A 23492-nucleotide genomic window follows, 5' to 3' on the forward strand; every position below is an offset into this window, starting at 1 on the left:
AAGAGCACAGACACTGAGCATTGTGTGCATGTAATGTTTATTAAATGAGAATCCGATGGAATAAAAGAAAAAATGTGGGAGAGGAGGCATATGCTAACCTACTCTGGGTGGGTTAGGGAATGAAGTTTGAGAAACTGACCCTTAAGCTGAACTTGGCACTTGGAACTAGTTCATCAGAAGGAAAGAAATGTCATAAAATATTATTTGATTAATTATAACAAAGATTTCATAATAGAAAGCATTCAAAGAGGCATCAATAAGTCAATTCCTATTTAAAAAGTTAAATATCACAGAGTCATTAAACAAACTGCCTCTAGAACATTTGAACATGGCTCTCCTTATTTGCCTTTAAAATGTCTAGTGTGCCCAAAGTGTAACAGAATGGAAAATCTGTTTACTTATTTACTTTTGGCACTCTTAAAATGAAGGAAAGCATTTCACATTTACCTCTACATACAGCTCCCCAAAATTCTGCATGTTGAGTGTGGATTAAATGAGATTTAGGAATCAATCAGTCTCCCCAGGAAACTCATGGCACCTTGAATGGTCGATGGAGGATAATTTAGGGAAGGGATCACTTAAGAAAGTAGGGGTAGGCTTCAGGGAGAGCAGTAATTGATCGTACAGCAGCCCAGCTAGTAATGGCTAGGACTCCTGGGAGACTGGCTGGCTGGGAGCCACTGAGCACCCTTACCTGTGGAGAGGACAGGGTGGGGACAGATTCAGAAACCTGGAGAAAGAGCTTAGAGTTATTGGGACAGTACACTGGACCGGAGCTATAGCTTTTGGTTGAGGACTGCAGCCCTAGAGCCGAGAGTCAGGTAGAGAGGGACCCACATGGAGTAAGTTCTGAGACTGTGTCTCCCTCTCATCCTCTCCTCATCTGCTGCTACTGCAGCCCACGGACCAAGCACAAGGAAGCCAGACAGAGAGAGCTCAGTCCCATTGTCACTGTGAACAAAGGTCAGCCTAGGACGCAGGGCTGAGCAGGGAATAGTGGCAGGTGGATTGAGAGAGGCAGAAGAAAAATGCCCCACATTAAGAAAAAAATATTGAATTATACTGTACTTTTTATATTTTTGTGCTTTTGTTTCTGGCTTATTCTCTTATGCTAATCATCAGTCAGAGAGGTAAGAAAATATCGTGCTATGTGTTAAAGGGGATCAGGCTATTTAATGCAGTTTTGTAAATTCAGTTTGTTTAATGGATAATCCACAAAATGGATACTTAACTCCAATTGGCTGTCTAGTGTAAGCAGCTTCAAGTTTATCACCTTTCCCTCTCCATAATGGTAGAATTTTTAAGGTGCTTAATTTGCACAGGGAAGTGGAATCATAATTATCCACAGAGCACAACCACAGGGATATATATCCTTGTGCCTCTTCATCATGTAACGTCAAATCGCATTTCCTAAGGTGCACAATAGGCTGTCATATATAACCGAGGAAACTCGATACAAGTACAACGCAGTGTAGATTTAATACAAGGTATCACTGTTTAAACTGAGGAATTCTGTTTACTGTAAGAATTAAACAACAAGGCTTTAGAGTGTCATAAAAAGAACATGCCTAGTGAATATCAATGCCCCAAACAGATCTGCTTGTTTTTGCTAGTGCAGCATGACAATGTGAGTATCAACCAAGGACCCCCCACCCCTGCAAGATCTGATGATGATTGAACGTGGCAGATAGGTCCCTGTGTGAATAGTTGATCCTTCAATTAAAAAGGAAAAGAGAGAACAGCTTTCACATTGTGGAGTAATGCCTTATTACGGTTAGGCTCTCCTAAAAATGGAATCGGTGGAATCTAAAAAAGATCGGGCTTGGGAAATTCTACCTGACAAACTGAGTGGAGGTGTTTCATAAAAGTTACACGAGGTTGGCTGGAAACTGTCAAGTGCTTTTCCTACGTGATTCCCCTATTAAAACTGAGCATTTCCAGGAAAGGAAATAGAATGGCATTTTGACTTTAGAAAAATAAACTTATTTCATAATAAAAAATTAAAGTTATTTCTTTAAAACTAGAAAAAAATAAGAATGGAGATCTTAAGAATATTCAGTGTTAGCACAGAGAACAAGACATTGGACAAGTCAAAGTAACTAAACATTTCTTTTTTTCCCCCACATTACTAGGTGGAATCCTCCATTATGAGCATTTCTATAAAGAGTTGCAGTAGAAAAGAAATAAAATCAGTGAATAAATAAAATTATGAATTTTTAAGTCACCAACATCTTGTTTTGCATTATATTCCAACTTAACTAGTTGTCTTGTCTTGATAATGAAATTGTGTAATAGTTACACACTAGAGTTTCCACGTCTAAATGTGGAAATCATACCTATTTCATAGGATAGCTATGAGAATTAAATGTGTGGCATATAGCTATAAATTGTAGCTATTACTATTACTATTATTATTAGTGTTAGCAGGAAATCAAATACTTTCTTTGCACGAGGAGAGTAACTAATTAATATCTACATATACACTCTCATGTATCTGTGTTATAAAAATTCTCTTCTGTTATCCCAAATAAACTGAGCCCAGGATGAACGTAGTATGTGCCCTATGGAGGCACAGGAACAGACTACATGGTCCAGAGAAGATGAGAAGCTTAACTGAAACTCAGTGAAGAGGGAAACAACTTCATGAAAAAAGCACCCACATTTAGCCCTGAGGAAGGAGCCAGATTTCTGTAAAGACAGAGAGACTGCAGAAATTGTGAACTCCAAGTTCATAAACAAGGAAACTGGGGTTCATGGAATTTAGTAAATTTCCCAAAGTAACTCAGTTCCTGGATGTCAGAGGTAAGACTCAACTCCACACCCACGTCTCTCAACCCTACATTAAGCTATTCATCATATTCTAGGCTGTCTAGAAAGGAAAGTGTACCACCAGGCTGTAGAAATGCAGGTTGATTCACATGCTGGGAGTGATCTAAAGGCCAGACCAAACAAGCTGGACGCTGTTCTTCCAGTTTTTAGTGAGGGCCGTGGGGGGCTTTGAAAACAGACTGAGAGGGCAAGATGCTTTCCAATAACCAGATTATCCCCCTCCAGACAGGGGACCATAGGCACCAAACCCTGGCAAATTTGGAAGAAAGAAGAGAGAAGTAGTGAAGAGTGGAAAAATAAAGATTTAATGAAATTATTACTGTTGAAATGTCTAATCATTTTCCCACAAAAACATTTTAGAAATTCTGATGAGCTTAAATGCTAGACTTTAGAATATAATGGAAGTGTTTCACCCAAATCTCCCAGATTCTTATTGTTTGATGAATGCATATAAAAACTGCTTGTACATTTGCAAAGCATAATATGCAAAGATTCTCTTCAACGTAAAAAATATTTCTCAGTAGTCAACCCAGGATTCTGAGTGCAGTAACAAGCCCACTGCAGGCACAGATTGGGATGAAGGAAAGTGTTCTGTGAGGCAAATCATGTCATAGCATTCAACTGGGATAAATCCTTACCATGTTCATTACCACCGATGGACTAGATCCCATTGTGGAGGGAGGAAGTATGACAAGATTTTCCACTGTGCAATGTATAGTATGTATCAAGCAGACATCCATGCATTTTATTAGAAAATCTGTAATAGTACAGGAATAACTTCACGAGTAGAGATAATCACTCACTCTAAGTATTAAAGCTCTCTCCACCACCTCAAATATATCCACTGCATTTGCCAAAAGTTTAATTAAAATGAGACAACTAGAATAATTAATGTCATAGTAAACAGAAGACAAACTAATAAAATAACAATTTTTTTTCTTTTATTCTTTTTGGCTATGTTAAACGAGGCCATTTCAATTTTCAGTAATGAGTTTACTTAAAACAGCTTCTATGGTATTAAAAGTCTTCTTGATATTTGTCTTAAAGGGGAACAGAATTTGATATTGTGTAAGCTTCTACAGTTTGGAACAATGAGAATATTTTGTATGAAATGTAAAAATATTTTCAATCCATGAATAAAGCAGTTTCTACCCCAAGTTATTACAAAAACTCTTTATAAAAGATTTTATCACCCTGCCTGGTTGGCTCAGTGGTAGAGCATCAGCCTGGTGTGTAGATGTCCCAGGTTCAATTCCTAATGAAGGCACACAGGAGGAGCGCCCATCTGCTTCTCTACCCTTCCCTCTCTCCTTCCTCTCTGTCTCTCTCTTCCCCTCCCATAGCCAAGGCTCCACTGGAGCAAAGTTGGCCGGGCACTGAGGGTGGCTCCATGGCCTCTACCTCAGGTACTAGAATGGCTCCAGTTGCGAAGGAGTAATGCTCCAGATGGGCAAAACACCACCCCCTAGTGAGCTTGCCAGGTGGATCCTGGTCAGGCGCATGTGGAAGTCTGTCTCTCTGCCTCTCCACTTTTCATTTCAGAAAAAAAAAATTTAGCAGACTTTAACAGGCTACTATAATTCTCTAAACTATGCAAAGAGTATACCACTTAGAAATACATATAAATGTATACCTTTAGTGCTTGCATTGACTGAAAACAGCATGTTGAAATATTTATAAATAATATATTAAAATATGTAGAGCTCCCAGTGATCTCTGTTAAGATACACTTAAGAAATCAAAAGCATTTTGAAATGCAATATGTGCGTAAACTTTCTACCTCCCCACTTCTCCCAGAGAAAACAAGTGACTGTCAAAAACAGAAAGTCACTGAAAATTCTCTGTCACTTTCACAGGGGCCTTCTGCAGGAATACTCCTCTGTTCTCGTTACCTCTCCTGTAACATTTTAAGCAATAAGATGCAGTACACATGAACTATCAAAAGGGAGCACTTTTGAGCCATCAAAATTGTGTGTCGGCCTAATAACCACAGCGTCCTAACTATAAGCAAGGATACTATCTCAGGTATTTCATGTGCTAAAATGATCATTAAAAATTAAGCACCGCATAGACGCTACCAGTTAGAATATTAATTTACCTTTGCTAATCATCTTTTTAACTGGAAGCTAAGGGAGTTCACTCACCATTCGGATGCTCCGGCTCAGTCCAGGAGACGTTGAAGGAGTGCGGTGAATAGGAGTGCACTGTGGGGGCGGGCACGCCTTCCGGTGCGCTCTCCTCCGTCCGGGCCACGCTGGATGCACTCACTGTGCACCCACCTCCCGTACAAGCCTGAACAGAGACAGAGGGGGGAAAATCACATTTCACTCTGGGTCCCAAAAGTTTAGATGAGCATTGAAGAAATAGACTTCATTATAAGAGTTTCAGATTCTTTGAAATAAATCTCCCTTTAGCCCATAAAATACATTTGTTTCAATGCTGAGGTATGACCTTTACTAATTTTCCTTTCAGGACACGGGACAGTCATCTCCAATAATTAAAAAATAATCCAGAATGGATGAACATATGCAATATAATCATATCCTAAGTTAGAGATAGGGCACACAGGGGTGGACAAAAGTAGGTCTACAGTTGTGAGTATGCAAAACGCAGTTTATTCTTGCAGTATTATTTATTAATTATTGTCTTATTTTCCATATGGACAACTGTAAACCTACTTTTGCCCACTCCTGTATATTGACTGGGTGAATAGCACTCATTAAATTAGCCATGTACAAAGGTGCCTAGATTAAACACACACACACACACACAGAGACACACATGCATGCACGTATGTGTGTGTGTGCCTTCATGGACAAAGAGAGACTGAAGGCTACATCAGTATAAAAACCAAGTGATTTCTAAAATGGAAAAATATATGTACAGCAAATATAACTGCCTTCTATTTACTACAGAGCAACCAATACATTCAAAGTATACTGAACAGAACATTTCTCATAAGTCAACAGCAAAGAAGTTGTTGAGTGACTGTTTGATGGCTTCAAGGTTTAAATCATCACTCAGGCACCAGAGGAAATGGACGTGGCTAAATGGCGGACAAACGAAAAGGTCACAGAACCCCCCTATCCCCTAACAAGGTCTTGCTCATTTCAGAAATGGATATATGGGTATAAAAGGTATTTGGAAACTTCTATGTGCACTTTTCATAATAAATTGCAAATAGTCCCCAAATATATGTTTAAATGTTTTAGGAAAATATTTTCACTCCCTAACTTGCTGGATAAGCATTTCTCCAGAAAACGGAGACAGACACCTAGGCTATTTCTGGACTAAAATTGCTAGCAAACATTAGTGATTATATCTTTATATAAATAACACAGATATTTGAAAACTACATTTAGGCTCTGTTCAGCATCTCTCTAGGATACAATATTAATTTGCACAATGAAAGGTAAAACTCTTTCAGCAAGCACTAAATTTTACCAAATAACATACGAAAATGAAGCAAAGTCATAGGACAATGTAAAAACGCATGCAGACATTTAGTCCATTTCCATGGATGGTAGATATTACTAATATAAACAATTAAAATACCTCTTTATTTCTTGGGGCCTGTCCCTTCTTTTCAGTTTGATAATGAGGGATGACCTTTTGATATTTAAAGCAACCGATATGCTTTTCCCTAGAGGTAGAAGAAAGCTGTCTGATTTTTTTTTAAAGAATGTTTAATTATGGAAGTTTAATATTTGTAAAAACTCCATTGCAAATAATTCATTGCAGGTATAGATAAGAATGCATGGTCCATCGACATGGTGATCAATCTCACTTGCTATTGTAGAAATGCAAGAGCAGCCCAGGTTTTCAGGATAATTTCTTCCTCAACCTAAGCAAGGTTCAGATGGGTTGCACTGTGGCCTGGGCATGAAATTGCATTAAGATTGGGGACCTAATTAACCTCTGTGGGTTTCCTCTAATTCTCAGCTGTGGCATGTGCATACATATGGAAGAGAGAAGCCGTCTTCCTCCTGAATCCAGCTTCTTTGCAAATAAAGGAGAATCAATGGAGCTTGTGGCCAAAGCCTGACTCAGAGCTCTAGGACACGTCACAGTGAGCCCAAAAATAACTCTCTGAACATGAAAATAGAAAAAATTAAAACGTTTTCAACACACTGAATGTCCACCAGGAAGCATGGCAGGAAAACAGGCCACTGGGGACAGCTGAGTGGTCATAGGAAAGCGGTCAAAGGAGCCTCCCTCCCAGTCCTCACGAGGTGATAAATCTGTCCTTAGTATTTTCTAGATTTTTTTTTTTTTTTTTTTGCCTTGGGCGGAAACCAAATGTTGCAGCATCTTACTGTTAAACTCTTAACGCAATAGGATTTAGTCCTGATGGTCTTTTAGTCCCTTTATTTTTTCTTATAAATAACCTAAGACTTTCCACTGCTAACTCTCCCCCTAAAAAATTCTGTCCTCTGTGATATGAATTTTTATATATAGATGTATATATAATATTACATATATAAAAGAATGTGAATTAAAATTCTTTTTGTTTGGAGAATTTTAGGACGCCTTCTGCAATTAAACAAAGACAGCCTCTGGTTTGGAAGGACTTTGGGATGTCATATAAGGCCCTTAAACTAGTAATGTGACAAAGAACTTCTTAAGAATCTAAAGAGACCATGAGAGAATTTTTTACTTGTAAATGAAACAGATATTATGAAGGAATGGCTGAAATAACAGAATTTCCTGGAAAATATTTTATGTTGGTTTTTTTAAAACATTTTTTGTGCGTGTGTGTAGAGGTGTGAAGAGAACAGTACGATATCCTAGTTCCATCATTAAAGAAATGCATTTTCTGAAGGCTGCTTCCTAGATGATATCACCCAAATGAAAGGGAACCAATCAGTATCTTGTTTGACCTGCCAGCACCAGAGGCCATTGCACTCAGTGCAGCTGAATGCTTATTACAATTCAGGTTTGGACATCTAAAAGCAACAGTGGGATTGATGAAAGAGGGCTTTATGAAATGGCCAAGTCTTTGGAAGCTCCTGCACCATTCAAATAAGGTGTCTCAACCCATCACCTGTAACTTTCATCAGTTACAGTAGTTTAAAAAAAATGTAAAGTCATTCTACTGCCCTGAAATGATGAGTAACTTCTGACCAAATAGAGGTTTCCATTGTGATCTAATGAAATGCATAACTAATAAAAATATATTAATTATTTTTGGAATCATGACTATTAGGAACACCCAACACTAGCATTCTTTTTCTAGTCTTTTGTTTTCAGATAAGTAGGGTCTGAGGATGTTAAGAATGCAGCATATAATAAAGTACGAAGAAAAAGAGCATGGCCAAATTACCTATAAATGACCTTTAGAAGAGTTAAGCTCATCATTTTCAAGAATCCTTCCAGGAAATATATTTAACACTTAATGTTCATCAAGAGGCAAATGTCTAGCAGTAATGTGAAAATTATCAGACCATACATCTTTTGATACTTGTCTGTCTTACTATCTTCTTTATTTTATTGCTGACATTATTTGTATTAGGGACTAACTACCACACTCCACAGCGCCATTTGTTGAGTGTAACAATACATAACACTGTTTCTTCTAGGGCCCTGGTTGGCAAACTGCGGCTCATAAGCCACATGGCTCTTTTGCCCGTTGAGTGTGGCTCTTCCACAAAATACCACGTGTGGGCGCAACCTCAATAAGGAATGTACTACCTATATAGTTTAAAAAAATTGGCTCTCAAAAAAATTTCAATTGTTGTACTGTTGATATTTGGTTCTGTTGACTAATGAGTTTGCCGACCACTGGTCTAGGGGAAAGAATGTGTGTTTGAAATCCCATTGTCCCCTACTCTGACATTTTACAACACATTAATTAATGTATATCTGAAATCTCAGATTCTTGATGAAATAAATATACTTAGTGTTCATTCATTTCAAGAATTGTTTGCTAAGCCTCCAATTTCCACCAGGCAATGTGTTTGACTCTGTGGACAGACATTTGAATGACACAGTCACTATCCTCCAAGAGTTGACAATCCAGTCAACAAGGAAAATGACATGAAGCCACACAAAATAACAAACACACTTGGTCTGACTCTACAGTAAATCACTGTGCTTCCAATTCCCATGTATTTTCCTCTGTGCTGATGATGTCTGCTCAAAGGCTTTGTTATCTGCAGGTTTTGTTTTCCAACTCTTAGTTGCTCAGACAATAAAAGCAACTCCACTTAGCTGAAAACCTGACCTCCATCTACTAATCTAATGACCTTGAAAGCCAGTTATTACCGTTGAAACTGTGAAATACATGATAATCCCTCAATTAACCAAGATGAACCTGAAATATTCTGGTTCATTTAATTTACTGGATAACCAAGTTGAGTTAAGAAACCTTTTGGTTGAATACTTCCTGAACATATATTAGTGTATTTTTCTGCCCTAATAAATACACTAAAATAAAAAAAATAGAATTTATTTCCCTCGCAACAGTTAGGGCAAGAGCTCCACATCTTTATGACATCTTGCATCGACATTATTCGGTAGCTGACAGATCTCAATTGGCCTCACAGACTATTGTTTGTTTGGGGGTCACCTTTTTTAGCATCATAGAATTTTAGGGCTGAAAAAGACATTAGGAAATCACTTAGTTTGAAAATTCTGATTTTAGGCTTGAAAAATATAACACTTAGTGCAATGAAGTAAATTTGCCTTAGGCCACCCAGTTAGTGGCAAAACCTGCACTGAGACTCAGGGGAGGGGAATCTCCTACAAACCACCTTCCGCATAGACCCATTTCATGCCATTCGCTTCCTGATCAAAACCAAGAGCACAGTTTGTTTATTTTTGGTTGCTTCTCAGCTGTAGAGAATTTTCCAGGTTTTGGTATTAACGGCTGTTTTGAAAAGAGTGTGAATTTGCGTATTACCTTTTGAAAATCAAGGTACTGTACTTCTTGCAGCTTGGGTAATAAACTGAGCAATCAAAGTGGCTGTTCCTCAGTGCCATCTGTGTGCCGAGCACCGAGGCACATGAAGTCAGCACTGAGCTGGATTGTTAACATTGTCTGATTGCCCTTGCTGTGTGGTGTCAGGTCAGATACTTAGCAATAGTTGGATGTAGTTTATTTTCCTGTGGTATAATATTTAGAGCATTCAAGAGCATGTTAAGTAAAATGAATGCATACACAGTGTCTACATAAATGTAAATTTATTCATAATCAAGAGCAGAATATTTTCTATGGCATTTATCAAAGCAAATATCCTTATATAGGTATTGCTATAAAATGGAGAGTGTGTTTAAAACAAATAGGGACAATCTCATGTTTATATTCAGTTATTTTCAGATGTGCTATTAAACTTAAAAAAGATTATATTTCATCAAAAACAAAACAAACAAAAAAAAAAGAAACCTACTGAGTATAAATTCCACAGTAATATCAAGGTCTTTTAAAAGACCTTTGTATAAAAGTGCTATTTTGCATGAAAAAAAATTGCTATTGTCTGACTAAAGAAACCTCTAACCTATTTGATTCTGGGGTTTTAGTAAGTGAATGGTATTTTGAGATAGAAGTGTAATGTAAACCAGAATATAATAATAATCAAGACTATCTGGGGGTCACTGAAATCCTCAATTAAAAAATAAAACCCAAATTTTCACACTGTGCATTGTTTTTCAAATGAACCCAAGCTCTATGGAGGGAAATAACCTTATTAATCCAAGCATTTTAGAAAGAGCCCTCAACGATTATGACATTCTATAAATAATAAAAAAGAAAATAATTTCTGATAACCCTCAATTAGACTTGGGAAAACTGACAGACTCAGATTTTTTCTATCATTTTGCATATAGACAATAAATGTAGTAGAACATAACTCACATTTAGGATGTGAAGTGAGGTTTCAGTGTAACTAGTGATACATGAGATCTTTGTTTTGTTTTGTTTTTGATCTTTAAGTGAGGGAGGGAGAGAAGACGGGACAAAGGGGAAGGGAGCAGCAAGATTCCGGAAGGGGACAGAGAAAGTGGTAACACTGAAGTGAACTTACCCCCAGCTTGATAAGGTACGTGGTGCCAGGCAGAAGGGACCTTAGTGTGTGGTCCTGGAAAAGCTCTGTGCTGTTATAGATGACGTCCCACATGGTGAAATCATGCACGTGATCTGATATGTACAATACATAGCGCTGCAGAATCCCATTCACTTCTCTAGGCTGTTTCCACCTAGGAATGGAAAAAATAGAGCATTATTATCATCATCTATTCAAGCCAAGCCTGAAAGGCTCACGGTTTTTATAGGATGCGTATGAACTTAGATTTATGCCACAGTAAAAATACACAGTGAAAGCTCAAAAGTGACTGACTTTAAAAAGAAAAAAAAAACAACTAGTTATCAAGTGCCTATTCTGAATGGTATACAGAAAGTAAGACCTACTGTCGGTTCTCTAGTTATATATCATTTTAATTAGCTAATAAGACAGAACTGTGAGTGCTTGATTTTGAACTTCAGTCATTAAACAAAAATCAAGGTAAGTCAAACATCTGAGCACTTCAGAAAAATGGGAGGGAGAGAGGGTAACACCTGTCTTGAAAAGGGTGGTGCTCTCACAGTTAATATGCAACTACTGGATACAGAGAAGTCTTCGGTTGGAAGGGATGACATGGTGACATGACACTTCCCAAATGAGGTGACACATGGCCTCGATGCGTGACTGTGGACCTCATGGATGGGCTGCATTTGGTAGGAAAAGTAGAACCTACTGCACATGCGGGTTACAGTGCGTCAGTGAGAATGAACAGGGGACGCCATGGAAGAGACAAAAGACGTTGGTATATGGAGAAACGCCTAAGGCAGTGGGACATCCTTTGGGGTACATACAGTGTGATTGGCTTTGTACAACAAGGAAAGCCAATGCGAGACTTTAGATTTGGAACAATGGTGTATAAATAATGTATTTTGAGTTTGAATGAATATCGTAATTTATGTAGTCCAAACTCTTCTTTCATAGATGAAAACAGAGACTAAGAGAGATGAATGTAAACAAATATGAACCGGTGATAAGAGAGGTTTGATTCACACTGCAATATACCTTGTACCTCTTGTATTAGGAAATGAATTTAAAAAATCACCTATATCAAAAATAGTCTGAACTGGCCTCCATGTGTAAGTTTCTTTGTGACTTCAACTGCAAAGGAATGAGAAGGTCCTAGCTTATCCTCATAAGGAAAATGTGTCTTTATACATGCTAATTCCAAATTATTACAAACAACGCCTCACATACAGAAAGCTCTAGGCAGTCACTGAAGTGGTCAGTTTTCCCCTTACTGAGTTTGCACAGAGTCTGCGTACAGATGTAGCTCAGCCTGATTGCATAAAGACAAAATGGAAATTAAGTTGGCAAGTGATAATCAAAGGTTCCCAGAACCACTGAACTAATCACTCCTATGCATTTAATCACAATAAAATTAATTCTATGTCACAAACCCTTCCCTTGATTGAACTCACTGGGATTCTTGTGTGAGCCCCTGTATGACAAGAAACAAGATTTCCACTTACTGTACATATATAGTTCTAGGATCCAGGATGGTCAGAATTGGGGGATCCACTTGTACTGGGGGCAGCTGTGCTGTGTACAGTACGACCAGGGAGCTGTTGGTACATCCCATGTGTGTGCAAGCACTGAGCAAAAACAGGTGGGGTGTAAATACCGCTAAATCTGGGGAGGGGGGGATGCAAAACAAGAATTCATTTACAATCGTATTTTTTATCCCAGAAATCACACCTCTCCTCTACATTCCCACTTCTTAAACCAGTTACAGTAAAGCTTAAAATCAGAATCAATTGCCATCAAAATCAATAGCAATAAGATAGTGTCTGTTTCATCCCTTAAATACGCTATGGTTATTTTTAAAGAGACAAGTGTCAAACTCTCAGTTTAACTTTTTCATTTTAACAATTTGACTGTTTTTCTTGAATGTCCCTGACCAGGTACATAGGTTTCTGAGTTTAGAGTTAGTTCAACAGCTCTGTTAAAAAAATAATAATAAATGAGATGTTTAACTTATTTTTAAAGCATATTTGAAGGTAACAGGAGTTGCTTTTGAAATTCAGATGCATAGCTTGTAACAATGACTCTGAGTTTGCCATTCCTTTTGGCTGAATTCCTTTCTTCTCTCCACCTGACCAGCTATTATTTGACCTTCAAGCTGTCTAGGCTCAATGCAAATGCCTGTTTCTTTCTTAAGATGTCCCTAACATAGCCTTCTGTGACCTTTGGCACCAGGTGGAGCTATTATCCTCTCCTTTCCCTGCCAAGGTCTCTGCCCGTCCCTTTAACACTGCACTTACAATACCAGCATCATGATTTGTTGACATGACTACGGATTGCCACTCATCAGAGTGAATGCCTTAAGGGAAGGAGTGGTGTCAGATTCACTTTGCATTCTCAGTATCTAGCACAAGGCCAGGCACACTGTGTGTTTTGAATGAAAGTGTTAGAATAAACCAATCTGTAATCTACTGATTCAATTCTGAAATAGCCTCAATCCATCCTTTGCAAAGGGATTGATCATTCTGTGGGATGAATCCAAGCAAAGCTCTGTCAACTTTACCAAAATCTAAGTGTCAGTCATATTTTTGTACTTGCCTGAATGCTTAGACATAATTCCCAAACATTAATGCTTCATTAAAAAGAAAAAGAAGCCCTGGCCGGTTGGCTCAGCGGTAGAGTGTCAGCCTGGCATGCGGGGGACCCGGGTTCGATTCCCGGCCAGGGCACATAGGAGAAGCGCCCATTTGCTTCTCCACCCCCCCTTCCTCTCTGTCTCTCTCTTCCCCTCCCGCAGCCAAGGTTCCACTGGAGCAAAGATGGCCCGGGCGCTGGGGATGGCTCCTTGGCCTCTGCCCCAGGCGCTAGAGTGGCTCTGGTCGCGGCAGAGTGACGCCCCGGAGGGGCAGAGCATCGCCCCCTAGTGGGCAGAGCATCGCCCCTGGTGGGCGTGCCGGGTGGATCCCGGTTGGGCGCATGCGGGAGTCTGTCTGACTGTCTCTCTCCGTTTCCAGCTTCAGAAAAATACAAAAAAAAAAAAAAAATACAATAAAAAAAAAGAAAAAGAGATAGAAGTATGCCAAAATATTAACAGTGAGTTCTCTCAGAGTGAGGGCACAGAGATGACTTCATTTTTTTATAACATATATTTTCAAATTTTCTATGCTATACATGGATAGCATAGATGGCAAAATGACAGCCATGGTTTATCAATATTGATGTATTTTTTAAGAAAATGTATTCCCAAGACCTAGCTAACACCTTTATACACCTCCTCTGTCATACTTCTTTCCTCAATGACTTCAGCATTGGCTCAGTTTTCTTTTCAATCATAATCCCTTTTTTTGGCAACTCTAACATCCTTAGTTATGACTCATCCCCAAATCTGGCTTCACTTGAACTTCCTCAGTGTAATGCCCTTCATCTTGACTGCGTCTTCTTCTTCTTTTTTTTTTTTAATCATTCAGTTTAGTTATACCCGCTGCTCAATCATCTCTGGAACCAGTCCCAAGACTCTTAATTTAAAATCTACCTATCTGAGCACAGACTGGTGACTTCCCACCTCTTCCATTTGTCACATCAGCGCAGTCGTGCCTTTGCGACTGCACATGCCCATTCTCTTATTTGCAGAGTGTTCACAGCATTTACATTTTCTCTGCTATGACCTCTGGTCATTCATTCCAAAGCCCTGCTCTCCAGATCTCTGGAGTTCTTTACCTCCCCAGTGTCAGACGTGACAGACACATTGACAAACGTACTCAAAAGTCCGCTGTAATTCTAGGTGTTCCGACTTGACCTGGACCCCCTACACACCTCAGCAGTACCAGTCTCATTCCCTGGTTTCTTCCTTCATCGTACTGATTTTCTTTTCTCCTTTCAAAGTTTGGCCAATTCTCTGGAGGAACCGAGTAGGGGTTCAAATGGAAGCCCTTGAGTCTAGCACTCTCTGAACCCCTATATTGTTGGGTATCTGTGCCGTGGAGGTCAAGATAACATGGTTCTTTCCTTCTGCTCTTCTCTGTCCCTGACCCCAGGTCTTTCCCTCATTTAATTCCCCTCTACACTTCCTACTATTAAATTATAAAGTCAGAATTTACCACAGAAAATAGGCACTATAAATGAAACAGCATGTGGCCAGTCAGAAAGCAGAAAAAAAGCAAGAATACCCTTTTCTGGACAGAGCCATTAGGGGAGTGGACAGAATTAGGGGGTCAGATTTCATGTTGAGGAGAAACAGAAAGTGCATGGCTGCTCCCCTCCTCCACCTCCAATTTCCCAGATTGGTGAATAAAGAAAGAAGGAAGGAGACAGAAATGTGCAGGGTCTGGAGAGGAGGGGACCTGATGCCTGTTTCCAAAGTAGAGTCTGGGCAGCGGACAGACCCCAGAAGAAGAAAGGACTTGGAGTTTGTAAGCAATCAGGGCCACAGAAAACACTGTGAAGGCTTCAGCTGCCCACGTGGGATACAGACACATGAAGGGATGTACTGGATCAGTGGAGGGGATCTCAGTAGGGATCCCTGTGCATAGAGGTCAAAGCATCATGGATGACCACATTCCTAATGCCAAAAAACCTGAGACCCTAAATGCTTTCACACCTTCAGGAGAAGGGAGGGATCCCCTGAGAGTGACTGTGGGGAGTGACGTCAGATGCTACATTGAGTCATAGAAATAAAGATATAGAGATACAGGTATATGTCTTATTGACTGGGATTTATAAATGCTTCATGCTGAACCTGTACTTTATTAATGCTTGTAATAATCATTCAGCCAACATTTTCAAACCTATGCAGAATTAAAAATTTCTTCCTATTGGGTTAAGATAAATTAATTCACACACACAAAAAGAAATCATTCTGTTTAGTTTGGGAAACCTGATGCCTTTGCTACAATGGGAATTGAGGATTTTCTTTGGATTTCAACATTTGAAAACTATACCCTCAATCGTACAAAGAAAACCAGTCTGATTAAACAGTTTTTTTGACTCCCAAGTCATTTTTATGCCGGTGCTGTCCACTCTGAAGTGGATTATTCTTCATGTATTTCCATAAGAAGATGAAGTGTCACTTGTGTGCTTTGAATAATGAGACATGAAAAAAAAAAGAAGAAGGGGAAAGAAGCTCAGATGATAACGTTAGAGGAAGCCGCACAGGTGGCTGGACAGGACACCCATGGTGAAATGGGAGGAGATGGTGAGGGAAAGAGAGGAGACAATTAGACAAAAAAAGAGGAGGTTGCAGCAGGTGGGGGAAAGGGCAGTCATGTGAAAAAAAAACCAGTTGAAATGGGAGATTAAAAAAAATAATTTGAAAAAGGGAAAAGGTGGGTCCCAGGGGAAGCAGGACTAAGGCATTCTTTTTGGGGGGGGAGCCCTAATCAAACACCAATTTCGAATTTAAAGCCACGAGGAATATAACAATAACTCTCTTCCTCCTTGCCTCACTGCAACTGATTCGGTAATATGTCTCCCACAGATGTGATCAGGCCCTCCAAGGGCAATGTAATGGATCAATGGATTCAAGCAATTGCAGGTGTGTACACAGATCTGCATGGCCTCTATGAAGGGTGGGGGACCCTGGAAACAGAAGGCCGTTCTTTGTCGAAGCCCCTTCCCCACACCACCTGTTTTCCATTTGCTTGGTTGCATCATTTGCATGAGATCAAACACAGAGAGTTGTGGACAGGGAGGAACAGATCGCTCTAATAAGCATTAGAAATGGATCCACAGGCATTATCCTGAGACGTGTTACTGGGAAATGCACCCCAGTGCATGAAAACCTCACCGATTACTGTCAAGCCAACTATAATTTACAATACTGGCCATGAATTATATGCTATTTTACGATTGATTTCATGCTGTTGTTCAGAGAATTTCATTGATCTCAATTTACAAAATGAACCAATAAGTAGGCAATGATTTTCTTTTTAACTCCCGGCGTAAACTGAGGAATTTATATCTTCGTATCAGTGTCTCCCGTTAGAAAATTACAAAGTGGGTCTTGCTTGTTTATTACCTAATGCATGTTATCAAGTTGTTTTTCTAACAACTTCCAAATAGAAAAACTGAGCTTCTACCTGATTTTCTTCTCTCCTTTCTGGGCCTCCTTCCCACAAATCATCACCTGGATGTTTAAAAATGCTGGAACTACCTCGGTCACTCCTGACCACTTCTCCTCTGTCATTAGGCATTCCAACTCGAGAGCCACTTCTAGGTTAAGCTTCAGTGAGAACACAACTTAGGCGGTCGAACTAAGAGGTGGTGTGTTATCCACAGACGTCCGGGGTGCAATGAGCTATGCTGGAAGGCATGTGGGATGTCAGGTTGCATTCGTCCCTGCCACTGAGTATGTAGCCTTTGCTTCACAATGACTTGCTCAGCCTTCCAGGTCCAGGACAACTCAGACTCTGACCTTATAACTAATAAGCACATAGGCTTTCTTTAGCCTGAACATCACTACTCCTCTGCTCTTTGCAGAAACCTTAATTGGCAGCATGCTTCTCTTCAGCCAGGTGAGTGATTACCATAACCATCATCCAGTTCTGTCCTTTGAAACTAATCACTTTGCCCTGGTAAGTACTCACACATGGAACTGCAGCCCATTTGCATCACTAAACGTAACAAGTTTTCCATTTGTGCTCACAATGTTTCCTTCCCCATTAGAGAAATCCACCTACGTCTCTTTCACCAAAACCCTGTTCAAAGTTTATATTTTTCATGGAGCACTTCCTAATTCCCCGTGCATAGTTTGCATTCTGTTTAGCTGTTTCAGATGCCTTGAACAAAAAAAACTAACGAACAAACAAACAACAATCACCATGTGAGAATCCTTGAGGAGGAGTTGGGGGGGGGGCATGGGAGAAGAGAAGAATCAGCAAAGACTTGGGTTCTAGTTTCGTCTTGATTTGGGTTAATATAAATCAATCACTGAAGTTTTAGGCTTCAGTTTCTCCTTTTGTCCAATTATTTGTCGCATCTCTACCTGTAACTTCTGTGAAGATAAAATAAGGGAGGCGTCAAAACATTCTATAAAGGCGAACGCCTTACACAGGTGAGAGAGAATGACTGGAAGCCATTATCGCACCAGCAGAGGCTGATGCCTCTGTTCAGAAGTCACTCCCACTCATTAATGCTTCTAAATACTGTGAACAATTAAAATATACTTTATCATGTCATTACCCAAAGCCCAGGACATTTTCTTGCAGCTAAATCCAAAACATACGGTTGAATTCTCGTGAAAGAAAGCATATTGACTTCACTTAGTTTACACATTTAGAAATAGCTTTTTTTTTTTTTTTGGTCATGTATTTATTTATTCACTCGACAAATATTTGTTGGGCATCTATTATGTATTTTAGATGCCAAGTTAGAGTGGATAACAAGATGTATACCAGATAATCTCATCATGGTATACAATGATACATCACTTTTCAATTATACATCACTCCGGGTTACGGCTTGCAATGCTGTGCTTTACCTGATATAGGTAGTTCGTACATACCAATGATTCTAAGCCACTTTAATTTATATTGCTTATGATATAAAATGGTAAATGATTTGAGAAGACTACTGTACACAATTACCAATTAAGGTGCATTTCCTAGGATGGGGACTGAACTTAAAAAAAGAGTTTATGGAAGAGCTTAAGTTTCACTGATTAACAACAAATTACAGTGAGGACATTATTAGCATCAAACTACTTACAGACACAAAACTAAAGATAACATATTAGCATTAATGTGTTCCTGTTAGCTCCTCAAAGGCTCCCATTGTCAGGAATTCTGTAAATGCTGAATTTAAGAAACGCCTACTCAAAAGTTTGTGGAAGTTCAGTTTACAAAGGTATGTAGCTTTAGGAAAAAAACACTTATTTGATTTATACTTTGAAAACCAGGCTCATTCACAGCAGTGAATCAGTGAAGGGGGAAACCTCTTGAAATTATCTATATAGTCTATTTGACATCCAAAGCTCCAACCTAATAGAATTTATGGCTTGTTTCCTTCTTGATGTTTGCATAATAGAGCTACACAAGTGGCAGAAAGTGACTTTCTAATCTTCCCACATGAAATAGATATTCAAATATTTGCAAATTTGGTAGTATTTCCCTAGGAGTTGCTAGACTGGTATATATTCCCACAATAGAGCAGAAAGAAATGTAGAGAGAGCAATACAAGAATATCATCTTTGCAAAATAGCCTTTTTAAGTTGGTATATAGAAAACAAACTTCTCTAAACGCTATTTGAAAAAAATTTTTTTTTTTTTTTTACTCAAACACTTTTTCTACCATTCTAGGTTTGAATGTAACTGGGAAGTGTAGGAAACATGGGGATGAGATTTTTAATCAACAAGCAGGAAGCCTTTGTCTAAGCCTTAAATCATTCACCAACACTCTTCTGAAGTTTCCCACTTGGTAAAACAACTATTTTACGTTTCAATACATACCAACATGTTGGTTGTGATCACATGGAATTTAATTACATCACTGATGTAAATGTTAAAATCAACTGATCAATTTTTACAAACTTTCATATAATGAATTAAGTGGCACCTCTCAGAGGCACTGCACAAATTATGTGCTTATGAGCCCTGCAATGGTCTTTGTAGCTATGCACTCTAGAGAAGTGGGAAGCAAATATTGACCCAATGGATGGGAAGCACTTGGACACATATCACTTCTCTGTTACCAATCAATTCAGGTCGGGCTGTCAGTCTCAGACAAATTACTCTGTCTCAAATATCCCTCTGAATACCAGTGGGTTTTCTGGAAAGTTCTCCATATCTCACTTCCTCATAAATGAAAAAAAAAAAAAAGATTCTTCCAATTCTTCATTTTGAAAACAACTTTTACTGTTTTCCTACATGTCTTTAGGATAGAATGTGAAAGATACAGTTCCTACACTCAAGGCACTCACAATCTAGTGAAAAAGACAACCAAGTCAACCAACAATTCTAATAGATTATGCTAAATAATATGAGTGATGGGGACATAGAGAGGAGAACTGAAGACTACACAGGTACTACAGCACCAGCTTAGTCTTTACTCAAACACTAAAATAGTGCCCCAGCCCTAGAATACACAATTACGATTTTTGAATAATGTAGAAGTTAATGAATGAAAGAACCACAAATCAGCATTCTTGAAAATATTTTGTTTTAATATTCTTTAGACATCATTCCCCAAAAGGATCGAACAAACAAATACATGTTTAATTTTTACTACCTTGGTACATAATTGCATACAATCATTGCAAAGAATACTTATTGTTATGGCTGAAGATACCCCTACAAAATTCATATGTTGAAACTCTAACCCCCCCAAAACTTCAAAATGTGACTGCATTTGAAGATAGGGTTTTTAAAGAGGCGATTAAGTTAAAACGAGGCCTTTACTGTAGATCCTAATTCAATTTGTCCTTTTAAGAACAAATTCCAGTGTCCTTATAAGAAGAGGAAAGTTGGACACACAAAGACACCAGGGATGTACATTCAGAGAGGGAAGACATGTGAGGATGTAGCCAGAAGGTGGCCATCTGCAAGCCAAGGAGAAAGGCCTCAGGAGGAAGCAAACTTGCTGACACCTTGATCTTGGATTTCTAAACTCCAAGATGGTGAGAAAATAAATCCCTGTTACACCACCCAGCCTGATATTTTTTTCATGGCAGCTCTAGCAAACTAGCATTTCTGTGAGTGGATTAAACATATATATTATTCTTTCGTGCCCATAGTTAATTGAAATAAGGAAGATATGAGGTCATGCAGTAGAAAAATCATAAAAAAATCCCTGTTTACATGCAAAACTTTTCATTACTGACTTTGAAGAAATGGCCCCTTTCAATACCACACTCTGAAGACCTATAACTTCCTGCTTTATATCCTCAGTTTATGAGCGCACAGTGTTAGGCAATTCCCATTTAAAATCAGTAGGCTTGCTTTGAACTTAAAACACTAAAGCTAACATTTGAGCGAGACATTTTAATTGACGTGTTGTCTTTAACAATACACTGATGATGTGATGAAGATATAAATGTTGTATTAATATTTTGACACTAGTGAATATTACAATGTCGTAGAATTAATTTATAGTTATTGAGTTGAGATTCGTCATTTGCGAGTCAGCAAATTATTAGAGCCCCAAAATTCTAGTCCTAGCCATATCATTAGTCAATTTCTTCACTACAGGCAAATCGATTAAGTTTTCTGAATCTCTATTTCTTTATCTGCCAAATGGAAAAATATTGTTTAACTATTTTACATCATTGTGTAATTTAAAGAGTCACAGGAGCTGATATATGTAAAAATATTTTAAAAGTGTAAGTTATCAAGAAAAAATCAGGAAATATTTGTCTGTTCTTGGGGTTAAGAAAAATCCAAGTTTTTCTAAGGAAGAAACTATGAAGAAAAGTATTATAGATTTGAATAATCATTAATACAAAAATAATAGAGGAATATTCTAAACATTCATCTCCTATTTTGAAAAGGAAGTCATGCACTAACATATGAGTGTTTCAAACACAAGAGAAAATAAATCAAGAAAAGATTCAATTTTTTAGAAAATAGATACAATTTCAGGGAAATTGTCAAAAGAGCACAGGTAGACATCAGAGCCAGATGATTTGTGAGGATATGGGTTTATAAACAGCATTCATAAAATAAATATGGAAGGTGGAGGCTTTATTGGGAGTAAGGGTCTAATCTTTGTAAACTTCACAGATGAGATAAATGGGGTTGGTACCCAAGCTTATACTAATTTCCTTGGAAGTTGCAGTTTTCTATCTACTTTTCTTCTAGAACGCAGATCCTGCCTCTTTGACTCCAGAGCTGTACATATGATCCAAGATGGAGCCATCAGCACCCTTCCTCAGTACTTTTCAATCAGGAGCTGGAAAGTCTCCCAGCCCCACAGGCATGAATATGGAGAGGCTGCTGACTATGCCCTCCAACCACGGAGAAAGCCCAGGTTACAGCGGAGAATGGATACCATGTCAAACAAAGGGACAAACAAAAGAATCCCAAACATGAAAGAGTTGGATTTCTATCACTTCCGACAGAAACACTCAGGACCAATGAATCTATTTACTTTATAAAACCAAGAATGAGTAACAAGCACTGCTTCTGAACCATTCAAATTTTTTCCATGTATAAACATCAAATCTCTTGTAAAAGACATTTACAGTTTAAGATAGCTATCTAGTATTTCAGTGAATGAAAAAACAAGAAGCAAACTTTCCTGGGCATGACTTTTTTTTTTTTTTTTGTATTGTATCTATAACATGGAGATACTCTTTTGGAAATAATTTATAAAAACATTAAGGAAATACCATTTAAGGAACTGAAAGATGTTCAAGCCCCGAGGTCACTGACTTGAGCCCAAAGATCACTGATTTGAAGCCCAAGGTTGCTGGCTTGAGTAAGGGGTCACTGGCTTGGCTGGAGCCCCCCCACCCCTAGTCAAGGCACATATGAGAAGCAATCAATGAACAACTAAAGTGCTGCAACTATGAGTTGATGCTTCTCATCTCTTTCCTTCCATGTCTCTCTCTCTCTCTGTCTCTGTTGCTAAAATAATTAAAAATTAAAAAGTATTAACAAAAGTTAGATCCAAGGACAGAGTACTTGGAATTTAATCTCTGCCTCTTTTTCTTTTCTTGCATATTTAACATAACTAAATTCGGTGACCATCCCTGTGTACTGAGTACTTCACTATATCATTTACAGCTTTAGAGGTTTTAATCCCTCTGTGCCTTCATTTTTAGAGAAAGGACAACTTAATAATCTGGGAATGTCGGTTCTGTTAATAGAGATATTCTCCTATAGTTTGCTGAATTTTCTAAATCGGATAGAAAGACAAAGCTTATCCAGATGTGGTTTTATAATGAGGTCACTAGGCTTTACTCCATAATCGAGGCCCCTCCAAATATACAGTTTTAGGCTTAGTATCTGCGACAAGGTTAATGGAGATCTGCACCAAGGGTAAATACTTTAGTAGATTGTGTCGTCAGGAAATATTTAAACACCGTTTAAAAGGATTTAAAATAAGTAGATTTTGTTTTACACTGACTAATGCACAGAACTGTAATACAATAGAGCTGTTAACAAATAAACATAATGTTCTCCCCTCCTCTTCTCCTCATCCTGGTGTAGTCTGTATTGTGAAGTTCTTGCCTTTAAAATTCCACCCTACTTATCCATTCCCCCTGTGAATGGAGACACCAGCTGCACAGCTGCACCTGTGACTATTTTGGAGTAATGTCACATTTTTAATCATTTATTTTCAAATACACTGATCAGCTCATGCTACCTCAATTCTAAACACCCTTCAATGGGTCTCCTCTGCCTCCTGACAATATTCAAACACCTGGACACACCTGTCACAGCACCTTTGATAATCTGCTTCCCACCCAACCTTTCATTTTTCTGGACCATGTACTGGGGGCTGAGTCCCATGAAGCTGTGACTATTTTATGTTCATGAGATGTGCATGCACAGCTCTGTGCCACTGGCTCTTCTGTCCTGCTCCTTAGGCTTGCCTGTTTTCGCATCTGGAACTCTACAGCTGGCAAAGAATCACTTCCTCGGTGACACTTTCTCTTCCAGATTGATTACCTTCTCCTTTGTTCTCACATCAGTTATAGACCTTATTGCTAAC

At 38.7% G+C, this 23492-nt stretch overlaps 1 protein-coding gene across 1 annotated transcript in view; it reads right to left on the reverse strand.

Moving 5' to 3' along the window:
* Positions 1 to 23492, reverse strand: part of USH2A (usherin) — a 538690-nt gene that overhangs the window by 247623 nt on the left and 267575 nt on the right. The window contains exons 33-35 of the mRNA XM_066379924.1: positions 12356 to 12515; positions 10851 to 11022; positions 4974 to 5121 (exon numbers count right to left, since the gene is read on the reverse strand). Of these exons, the coding sequence (XP_066236021.1) occupies positions 4974 to 5121; positions 10851 to 11022; positions 12356 to 12515 (480 nt within the window). The remainder of the gene's footprint in view (positions 1 to 4973; positions 5122 to 10850; positions 11023 to 12355; positions 12516 to 23492) is intronic.

The sequence above is a fragment of the Saccopteryx leptura genome, chromosome 1 (assembly GCF_036850995.1).
Source record: "Saccopteryx leptura isolate mSacLep1 chromosome 1, mSacLep1_pri_phased_curated, whole genome shotgun sequence".
Lineage (NCBI taxonomy): Eukaryota > Metazoa > Chordata > Mammalia > Chiroptera > Emballonuridae > Saccopteryx > Saccopteryx leptura.